This window comes from Phyllostomus hastatus, unplaced genomic scaffold (assembly GCF_019186645.2).
Source record: "Phyllostomus hastatus isolate PE091 unplaced genomic scaffold, TTU_PhHast_1.1 phas_contig_348, whole genome shotgun sequence".
NCBI lineage: Eukaryota > Metazoa > Chordata > Mammalia > Chiroptera > Phyllostomidae > Phyllostomus > Phyllostomus hastatus.
Genome location: NW_025333860.1, coordinates 8,597,490 through 8,609,062, shown reverse-complemented (window position 1 = coordinate 8,609,062; position 11,573 = coordinate 8,597,490). Strand labels below are relative to the sequence as shown.

Genomic DNA, 11,573 nt, shown 5'->3' with positions numbered 1-11,573 from the left:
ATTTGAGTCCAGGGTGATGAGCTTTGGTAAAAAATGGTAGGAAGTAAGAATAATTCAGTCAACTATGGTTTTTCTCAACTTCAGTGTATATGGATACCTCATGGAAGGCTTGTTGAAACAGAAACTGAAGGCTCTGCTTGAGGGGCCTGATAATTTGTATTCCTAACAAGTTCTCAGGCTATGCCGCCGCTGCTGCTGCTGGCTTGAGGACTGCATTTTGAGAGACTGAAGCAGTCATGTTAAGATGTTATGAGGGATGAGTCACAGACTGAATCTTTTGGTTGACTGCTGTTAGTGTAATAATACACAGTGGCACTTACTTGGTGTGTGCATGGGAGAAAAATATAGAAAATGTAACTGAAGAAGTAAGAAATAAGCCAACCTAAGGTTATACAATTTGGTTTTTCTTCTTTAGTACACAGGGTATTAATTAGCAGCAAGAGAGCTCAATTACAAAGAAACAAGTTCCCCAAATGAGAAATGATAAAGCCTCAACTAAAGCTGTGGTAGAAAAACAAAAAGGAAAAATAATTATAAGAAAAAAAAACAAAACACCCTGATCTGAAGCAATAACTCACTAAATATGGAGGGTGAGAAAGACTATAACCAAGTAACTCCATGGACTAATTTTTGTAATTTGTCAATCATCCACTATATATATGTTTGTTTATATTCTATACCAGAATGTAAGTTACATGGAATAGGTGACTGCTTTACTCACTGCTGTGTCTACAACACTTACAAGAGTACCTGGCATAGAGTAGCTATTACAATCTATTTATTTCTCTGTTCTACTCTCCAGTGGCTCCCCATAAACATTCAGAGTAACAAACATGCAATGCTATTTTCATTGTGCAAGTCTTGTGCCTCCTCCGAATAAATGTCAGTTAACTTTACAGTGTGTGCTTAAGTGACAGACATACATGAATCACCATTCTTCTGTCAGTAAAACATTATGAGGACTAAAGCTAGCTGAGGTACTGTCCTATATAATCTGGCAGGGTCCCCTTCCTTTTCTGACCTTATCTCTTACTCTGTCCTTCCCTCACCCTGCTTAAATCACATAGGCCTTCTTTGCTGTTCTGCAACAAATTAACTATGCTTTTGTCTGTGTCACTGTATCACTGGAGCCAAAGACAGTAAGTAAAATAATACTGATGGTGGACTACCACTGTGATTCTTTCAATATGCTCTTCCCTTTGTCCCTTTTCCCCTATACTTTTTAATGAAGAATAATTCTTATTTCAGCACTCTGATCAGGCCAGATAATAATATGGTCACAAATCAGCCCTATATTCCTTATTGTGTAAAGAATCCTATAGTACCCTGTTCAGTTTTACCATGAATTGCTTGTATGGTAATTTTCAAAACAGGAAATTCCATAATTATACTACAATAATGTGTATACAGATATTTCCTTGGGGAGAGAGACTTCAGAGAATAAGTATCAGATATGCTAATATAATTTTATTCTATAATGATAGCAACAAAACTTTAAGTGATGGTTAATATTCTCTCCTAAGAGGTAAAGCCTGAAATATACTTGGTTTGGGCATTAACATTATTAGTTAAAACAACAAACTTCAGGTCATAAAAATGTCAGTAAAAAATATGAAGAGTAGATTTTTCAAACAAACAAACAAACACAAATACTAATGATTATATTCAGTCCCAGGAACAATTTTGTGAATCTCATTCTTCTCATAGCTGAGAAAATAAAGACTTAGCAAGGTAAGTAATTTGCCCAAGGTCAGAGAACTAAAAATGTTTCAAAACCAAGCCTGTCTGATTCCATAGTCTGAGATTTAAGCTATTATACAATACTGCCTTTCACTTAACGTATGGCTTTGGGAGGAGTATCTTTAGACAAAAGCATAAACTTGAAGCTTAACATATGTAAGACTATTAATATAGGATTAATGTCCTGCATCTTAGGTAACAGTCATGGTGGATAATATGAACTCAAGTTTCTGATAAAAATTTCACTGTGTCAAATATCTCAACAAAATTAGCGTTACACAAAAGCAACACAGTGAGATTAAAAAAGCAAATGGAACCTCTTAAGTTTTGGATTCTCGTCATGTGTCATTTATTAATTATGTAAAATTAGGCATAAAATTTCCTTCTTTAAATTTTTCCAACTTCAAACAGACTGATTTAGTTAATTGTCATTCTATACCTAAAATTCTAAGATTCTATAAAAGAGAACTGTTAAAGAATAACAGTGATTATAAGAAAATGTGATGTCTGAGTAATCAGGAAAAAAAATGTACTCACCACACTCACTACTTATATAATCATTACATTTATAAGAGTCACATACCTTTCTTTAAACAAGTTGATTTAAAAAAACCCCAAAAATCTATCTTAAAATCCAGGAAAAATAATTTAGAGAACTAAAATTAAACATGTTTAAATAAGTTTATATCCCTTTTTGTTTTATAATTACCAGTTTATAAAATTATATTTGAACTTGTACTGCATTTTATTTGTAAAAATAAAAATACCTGTTCAGATGTGTTATTATATATCTGAATACATCATAGTTTACAGGATGAAACTTCTTAACGATTTCTTTCAATGCATGAAGACGTTCTGTTTTATCTGGGATTTCTGTAAAATTAAAGTATTAAGGCATTTGTGTGAAACTCATATGTTTAAAAATATTTGAGAAAGCTTCCTACTATGCTTATTGTAAATAAACAATCAAGAATGTGTTCAAAGCATATCACCATAGGTAAGCAAAAACAAAGACAATGTGCTAAAGAACCTGATAAAAACACATTATCTATCTATCACCTATTGTAACAGCCTTTTTGCAAATAAAGCTAAAGAGCAAAGTGACTCAGAGGTGGTAAATAGAAAATAGTATATTTGCAATTTGCTCAAGCAATTTATAAACTATATATTAATTTAGAATCAATTAATTACTTATAAAACTGTTAGGCTCTTAATATTCATGGTCCAGAGAGTAAATACTTTAGGTTTTGTAGGTGCAACAATTCAACCCTGCAGTGGTAGCACAAAAGGAGCCACAGACAATATATAACAAATGAGTGTAGTTCTGCTGCAATAAAACTTTTAAAATCTGAATTTTATATAGTGTTAATGTGTCACCAAAATTTTTTCTTTTAGTTTTGTTTAATCATTTAAAAATGTAATAACCATTCTCAGCTTGCAAACATCTACCAAAAACTGATAGCAGGCTAAATCTGCCCTGTAGGCCTTAGTTTGCCAAAACCTGATTTAAAATCACCACCCTATACTTACTTATAATCCACTTTGCTTATTGAAAATCTTTCTTCACAAGCAGGACAAGCATTTAACTCAGTTACTCTCCAAATTTATGTAAATTATGAAACAGAATAACTGAAATGTAGTTCTGCAGTAAATAGGATACAACAGAGTGCTTTTATTGCTCTTCCTCATGCATTTGATTCTTCCAAAAGGTAACAGGTTCCTCTGCAGGAGACCAATCTGCATACCAACTCAAGGCATGTAGTATCACCTAGTACTAAGAAATCTGATTTGCCACACATTACTTCCAAATCAGTCCTCAAAAATTTCCTAAGCAGGAAAATTCTGAGGCTACTGTTTATTAAGAAAACCTAAGCTATCAAACTCTAGAACCATTTTCCCAGTTTACATATGAAAGTCTGTATAAGGCAAACTGTACCTTTTGACAATACACTGTTTTTTATTGTGGTTTTTAACGAAAAGAAAATTAACTAAGAACTTTAACATAATCAAAGTGACAAGAAAGTAGTCTCACTGAAGAGCTTGAAGGCTTGTCATCAAAATAAAGAGAAATACTTAGAAATGCCCATTTTAGCCAACTGACAACATAATGTGGATTAAACACCAAGTTACTTGATACTTGAATAGATATTCTGTATCATTTTTCCGGGTAACAAATGAGTATTTAACAGAAATATCAGGATGAATGATGCCAAAGCAGAAATAAGTATCTTTTTTCCCTGCCTTACTTTTCAAAAAATGACTTTAGACACGAGGCTGAAGTTAAATTTGACTAAAAAAATTTAAATACATATGTGTACAGGCCATACACAGGTTAATGTTTTACTGAGGTGCATTATACACACATTCATTTGAAAAGTTTATTTAATTTTCTTACAATGCCTCTGCGTATAAATTAAAAATACAACTCAAACTTCTAGTACAATGATCTTCAAACTTCTAGGAACAGTGAGTCACCTGGGAGACTAACTAAAACTAAATATTCCTGGGGGCCAATCCCAGGAATTCTTGATGTTTTATTTATATATCTTGATGTTATAAAGAAAAGCACCTTTAAGAACTGGTGCTAGTAAGCTAAATTTTTATTAGCTACACATTCTAGTGCTAATTCTAACACTTAGCAATCAATGAAAAAAATCCATCATCCCTCTCAAAAAGGTGGCTTATACTTACTTGCTGCTTCCAATAGCTCTGGATGAAGAGAATATGGAATTAAAGGATCTGGCAGATCTGCAAAGAAAGCTTTAAGGGCTCCAGCTACAGCATTTACTGTTACTTCCATGGATACTAGACTGATATTATGATCTGTGAGACAAAAATTAAAATATTAATTTACAATTTATATAATAAAACTTTAAGTTATTATAGAAGTACACTAAACAGGTACTTGTACATCCAAAGATACTTAAGTATTTTCATCAGCTACTTTCTTTACAGGCTGATTCATCTCTCCCCCATTGTTTTAATAGAGATAAAGTACATAGATAAGGGAAGAGAGGACCAAGCAAGAAGCATTTTTTTGTTACAATAAAAAATGTTTTTAGGCTTATTTGTATATTGAAGAACATTAGCTTGTACTAATACCTACCTTCTCTTAAAATATTTTCTTTACACAAGCTATTTAAAAGAGGCCACAAGGAAACAGAAAGATAAAAGACAGGAATTATGGCCCTGGCTGATGTGGCTCAGTGGACTGGGTGCTGGCCTACAAACCACAGAGTCGCCAGTTCAATACTGGCGCACATGCCAGGGCACATGCCTGGATTGTGGGCCAGGTCCCCAGCTGGGGGAGTGTGAGGGGCAACATATCCATGTATCTCTCGTACATCTCTCCCTTTCTTTCTCCCCCACTTCCCTTCTCTCTAAAAATAAAAAAAAATTTTAATCACCATTCATTAACATTTTGCTCTACATAAATAACTCTAAAGGCTACATAATAGTCTGCAGATTGAACAATTTACATAATATCCTATTACTAAACATTTAGATGTATTTCATTTAAAACCAAAGATGCTATGATAAACCTTTTGTGTGCTGAAGATTACTTCCTTAAGATTACATTACTTGTACTAACAGCTACTCAACAAACATTTAATATAGTGCCTGACATGGCAAACCATTCATATAAATTATCTCATCATTCCTCGTTATTCTTAACACTCCCATTCTAGACATGAAAAAGCTGACATATAGAAAGATTAACTTTCCTCAAGCACTAAAGACAATTAAGTGGCAGAATCAGAAAACAAAAGCAGGAAGTCTAATTCAAAAGGACCTGGCATTGACTACTAACTACCCTTCCTTTATTACTGGAAGTAAAACTGCACTAATTTTATGTTATAAAGGTTGAACAGTTTTTCTAACAAAATATTTTTGAAAAATGAAACAATATGCTATATACAATATTCTTTCAAAGCAAGGCAAACACATAGAAATCAATAACTGACATTTTACCATTTCAGCAAAAATCTAAGTTATTTTACATGGCTATCCAGTATTCTACTCATAAACACATGGGTAGCCCCCTTCCTTTTTAAAAACATTACATACAAAAAAACCAGCAATAAATGCCCTTGTGAGTATATCTTGGTATGCTTACACAAAGATTTCTGACACAAATATTTACAAATTGAACATCTCTAACAAAGCTACTGAACCTTAATTAAATAATCAAAAGGCACACGCAACCAACAGTATATAAAATACTGGCTTGCCTACACCATATCAACAATCTTTTTCACTGTGATAATAAAACAAATACAATCTTTTTAATTTTTATTTCTTTATAACTGATAAAGGTAGCACATATTTTCATATATATGTTGGCCCCTATCTTGTGATATGAATTCCTTAATCTAGCATAGACATTTCATACCTTTCTCCAAATTTACCCTTTCTTAAGTAATTTTATGTTTTGCCCACGGCCTCATACAGAATTTTTAGACTTTTAGGTAGTTCAGTTTATCATCTTATCAATACTTTCCAAGGTTGATATCAAGTTTTGGGCTTTCCCTACTCTAAGACTATAAAAATTATTCACTCATTTTTCTTCCTAGTACTTATAGCTTTCATTTTTACATTTAAACTTTTGTTCTTACGTAAAACTTACTTTAGTATATGGAATTCAACTGCTTTTACTCCTAATAATTAGTTGGCCAAATGTCATGGAAAAATTTCTTAAATTGCATTTTTAAATAAATACTCTCTGTGACATACAAAGATGCCAATGTGTTATAAGTGAATTTACTATGTTTTCAATTCTGGTAATAGATTTATAGTTCTCCTGTTGCTTGACTGTGGTATCTCTTCTATGAAACAGTTCTAATCCCACTCTCTCAACACCTATACCCTTAGAAGGTTTTCATATGAAAATCAGTCTTCCTAACATGAAATTTAAGTAAGGAAAATAATAAAACAATCATTTTAATTTATATAATTATCACCTTACCTTGGTCAAACTGCTTTTGAATATTGTCTTGATCAGTTTTGTTTCCACTAACACGGTAGAGTCCTTCAGTACATAATCCTAAAAGAAAAAAGAGGTATACATAACCTTATGGACATTTTAGTGACTTACAAAAATAGGTAGTAGAATATTTTAATGAATTAAGTATTTTTGAGCATTCCATTTTAAGTAAATTCTTAATAGACTTTTTTTTAATTTCAAACCATTTAGGACATCCAGCTCCATGCATAAGAGAAGACATATTTCTCCCTATTTCTTCCACTAAACACAAGTAAATTAATGAACAGAATATATAAAAAAACAAATTGCAAAAGGCCCTGAATGGAGGAGAGAAGGGTACGGGCTATTGATCCTGGATATTGAGGAACAAAATGACAGTGATTTCCATGGGTTTTCTTTTTGCCTCTTACATATCCTGGACCTGGCAAGAGAGGAGCCTGCAACCCAGAAATACCAATGAGCACGGGCAAAATATAACAACAAAACAACACACAGAAAACCAACAACAAAAGCTGACTCTCTCTAAAGAATTAGAAAAGGTACAGCAACAAACATTTGATTTAGCAATCAAAACAAACATTTAAAAAAATTATAATCACTCTACTACAGTCAAATGCCATGGATTCACCACTCCTCACACTTATCAGTGGTGACCAAGCAATGAGACTAGTATTCTGCCTCTGCCCAGCAGTAACTAAGATGCCCCTTCACATCCTGGAGTGTCAGCAGGGGCTAAGAGAGTCTCAGGTTCCACCCTATCCCAAAGGAAGGGCACCCTTTCTCCTCCTACCATAGTAGTGCCAGAAGAGGTCAGTGGAGACCAAGTTGAGAGTCTGGAATGCTACCCCCACCTTACAATAACAAGACAGCCTTCCTTCCTCACCTGATAGTGCAGTGTCAAGAGAGGCCAACTAAATAGAAGATTTAATATAATCTAAATACTCACAGAAAAATATCCCAAATATCCAGAATACAATAATAATGAAAAAACTAAAATCATTCACCATACCTAGAAGAAAATCTCAAATTGAATGAGAAAAGACAATTAACAGTCACCAACACAAAGATTCCAAGGCTAGATCAGGATATATCCTGTGCCAGATAGTTAGGAAAGTGGTTAAAGACTTATGGGGACAAATCTTAAAAGGATATGAGTGGATTAATAACTCATTGAATATAGTAAGAATCCATGCCAAACTTTTAACTTCAGCAAACAAGTTTGGCAGAAATGACCATTTGATCAAAATTAATATCACCTATATTGAGACAAACTGACATGCTACCTCAACAAATACAATACACTTCTAAGGATAGAACATTGTTTTATTGGTATTTGTAACAAAAATGCATTAATTCCAATATAATAATGAAGAAACAAGACAAAGTAAAATCAAGGTAGAAAGAAAAGTTCATTCATACAGTAAAATGCCAACCAATAAACACAGAATGGTAAGGATAAAAAAAAAAATCAATGGATACTAAACCTAGTAGCTACAAGTATGGTAACAGTCTCAAAGTCAAGAAAGACAAATGTTCAGGAACTCTTCTAAATTAAAGGTGTTGAGAACTTTCAGTAAAGATGTCAGCATAGGCAGACATGGCTCATCATGTCAACCAACCACATCAAAATTACATCTAGAATATAGAATAACCATCACTCAGACCATCAGAAACTGAGTTGAATGGAAGTCTGACAACTACAGAAATAAAGAAGCAACATCCATCTAGATCAGTAAGAGAAATGCAGACACAGAATGGTCCAACATCTATGTGTGGAGGATAAAATTTCAGGAGGGATATCTCAGGAGTGAGGAGTCCCAGGCCCATACCAGGCCTCTCAGCCCAGGCTTCCAGTGACTAGAAGATGCTGTATTTTGCCACGCATAAAGTGCTCCCATGTATAATGCGCACCTCATGTTTTTGTGCGCATTATATATGAAATTATATCCACTATCCCCATGGCATATACTCATTACACCCATATAATGTGCACCCTTATTTCCCCCTCAAAAATGTGGGCAAAAAAAAAAAAAGTGCGTTATACATGGCAAAATATGTTAAGTCCCCACAATTTCTGGCTGCAAAAACTAACAGGGATTGAGTTGGTGGAAGAAACTTCTAGAGCCCCAAGCAGTTTCTCTTAAATAACCCACACATGGACTCACCTATTCAGGCTTACTTTCTCTGAGTTCTAGCACCAGGGTACCAACTTGAAAGGTATACAGGGAGAAACTGAAGTGCCTGGCATCAAAGTGAGCAAAGGCCACTATCCCCTTGCTAAACCCTCCACCCACAGAGCTGGTAAGCTCGTGCCATATCTGTGACTCCATCAACCTGGCTAACACTGTTTGACTCTCCTTGGAAATCCCCAGAGACTGCACCCCACCCAACTTATGGTATGGCCCACCCAAGGTGCTTTTACATATAAATGCCTGGTCTTGGATCATGCTTCACAGCTTCCTACATGCTATCAAACAAGCAACAGTTGGCCCAATGAGCCTCAGGCTTGGCATTAGCAGCACACAGCTTATATTCATAGCTTGGCTTCACCTGGGAATCTCCAAGTCTGGCACAAGTAGCAGCCACCTCAGATTGCTTTAAAGCTCAGACAGGATGACCCTGGGCAAAACACAGGTTGGGGCTGACCTTGGCCAGCACCACCTGGGAAACCCCAGGGTCAGCGCACCCAATGGACAGTTACAGACCACAGTGGAGTACCACTGACCTGCCCCTGCACAGCTGAGGGTGGAGGTTGGTGGTCAGTAGTCACAGCTAGTCCTTGCAGTGGACTGACCTGAATAAATCCCTCCCATTGATCTGCCAACAGCAACCAAGGCTCAACTACAAGAGGCGGCTGTACTTAGCCCACAAGAAGGGCATACCTCAAGTACTCAACTTGAGTAACAGGGAAGGTTGTGCCACTGGACCCTATAGGACACCTACTACACTAGCCCAGTTTACCAAGACATAGAGTCAAAGAAGCTCTACATAATACAAACACACACACACACACACACACACACACACACACACACACACACGGAGGCTGCCAAAATGAGGAGAGAAAGAAACATGGCCCAAATGAAGTAACAGATCAAACTCTAGAGAAAGAGCTACATGAAATGGTGATAAGCAATCTATCAGATGCGGAGTTCAAAACACTGGTTATAAGGATGCTGAAGGAACTTAGTGATTACCTCAACAGCATAAAAAAGGCCTCATCAGAAATGAAGGACACACTAATTGAAATAAAGAACAATCTACAGGGAAACAACAAGAGAGTGGATGAAGCCAAGAATCACATAAATGATTTGGAACATAAGGAAGCAAAAAACAACCAATTAGAACAAGAAGAAAAAAGAATTCCAAAAAATGAGCACACTATTAGCACCTCTGGGACAACTTCAAGAGGTCCAACATACACATCAGGAGAAGAGGAGGAGCAAGAAATTGGAAATCTATTTGAAAAAATAGTGAAAGAACTCTTCCCCAATTTGGTGAAGGAAATACACATTCAAGTCCAACAAGCACAGAGAGTCCCAAACACAATGGATGCAAAGAAGCTCACTCCAAGACTCATCATAACTAAAATGCCAAAGGTTAAAGACAAAGAGAGCATCTTAAAAGCAGCAAGAGAAGAGCAGTTAGTTACCTATCAGGGAGTTTCTATAAGACTGTCAGCTGATTTCTCCAAAGAAACTCTGCAGGCTTGAAGAGACTGGCAAAAAATATTCACTCCAAGTCATGAAAAGCAGGGAACTTATAGCCAAGATTGCTCTACACAGCAAAGCTATCACTTAGAATTGAAGGGCAGATAAACAGCTTCTCAGGCAAGAAAAAAATGAAAATAGTTCATCATCACCAAACCATTATTATGGTTAAACATTATGGTTTAACCATATTATGGTTTAACATGAAATGTTAAAGGGACTTATTTAAGAAAAAGAAGATCAAAACTATGAATAAAATGACAACAAATACATATCTATCACCAATTGAATCTAAAAAACAAGCTAGGCAAACAAGAACAGAGTGAGAATCATGGATACAGAGAACGTTTTGATGCTTGCCAGATGGGAGGAGTATATGAGGGAATGTGTGAAGAGGTGAGGGGATTAAGAAGTACAGATAGGCAGTTATAGATGTAAAGTACAGTATATCAAATGGGATACCCAAAGAACTTATACCCATGACCCGTGGACCTAAACAACGGTAGGGGGATTGACTGAGGGATTGGGGCCTGGTAGTTAGAGGGTGACAAAAAGAGGGAAAACCAGGACAACTAATAGCATAATCAATAAAATATAAAGAAAGAAGTAAAGGTGTTAACAAGGACATCATCACTAAATGCAATGCACCTAGATTAGATCATGGAGTGCTCCTCTAATAAAGAAATAAACAGTCCAAAATATCAATAATGCGGAGGCTGAGAAATCCTGACACAGTGATAAGCCTTTAGTGTTATTATTAAGTGAAAATATCAGATACTTAATCATCCATGCCAAAAATCTTGCCTTCCATTCACCAGTAACTGAATGTGTGGAAAAAAAATAATAAACAAAAACATGAACTCAATTACCTAGATGTGAATTATCGAAGGTTTACTTAGACTTAAATCATTTAAATCCAAAAGATTCAATTCAGGGCCTACAAACAAGTTAGAAATTTATCCCACTATTCCAACCTTAAATGTAGAAATTTAAAATGATACCTTTTAACCAAGTATTACCATCTTTTCCTTTTATCAGGTAACTAACACAGAATTCTTGATAACTAAAGTTCTGAAATGGTCTTGAGTTCTTTTGTGTTGCTAACATAAATAATACAAGGATTTTACCGCTTATTTCTG

At 35.2% G+C, this 11,573-nt stretch overlaps 1 protein-coding gene across 5 annotated transcripts in view; it reads right to left on the bottom strand.

Annotated features, from left to right (window-relative positions):
* Positions 1-11,573, bottom strand: part of ARHGAP5 (Rho GTPase activating protein 5) — an 84,364-nt gene that overhangs the window by 4,640 nt on the left and 68,151 nt on the right. For all 5 annotated transcript variants that reach the window (XM_045841080.1, XM_045841077.1, XM_045841076.1 and 2 more), the window contains exons 4-6: positions 6,707-6,784; positions 4,432-4,563; positions 2,508-2,613 (exon numbers count right to left, since the gene is read on the bottom strand). In XM_045841080.1, coding sequence (XP_045697036.1) covers positions 2,508-2,613; positions 4,432-4,563; positions 6,707-6,784 — 316 coding nt within the window. The remainder of the gene's footprint in view (positions 1-2,507; positions 2,614-4,431; positions 4,564-6,706; positions 6,785-11,573) is intronic.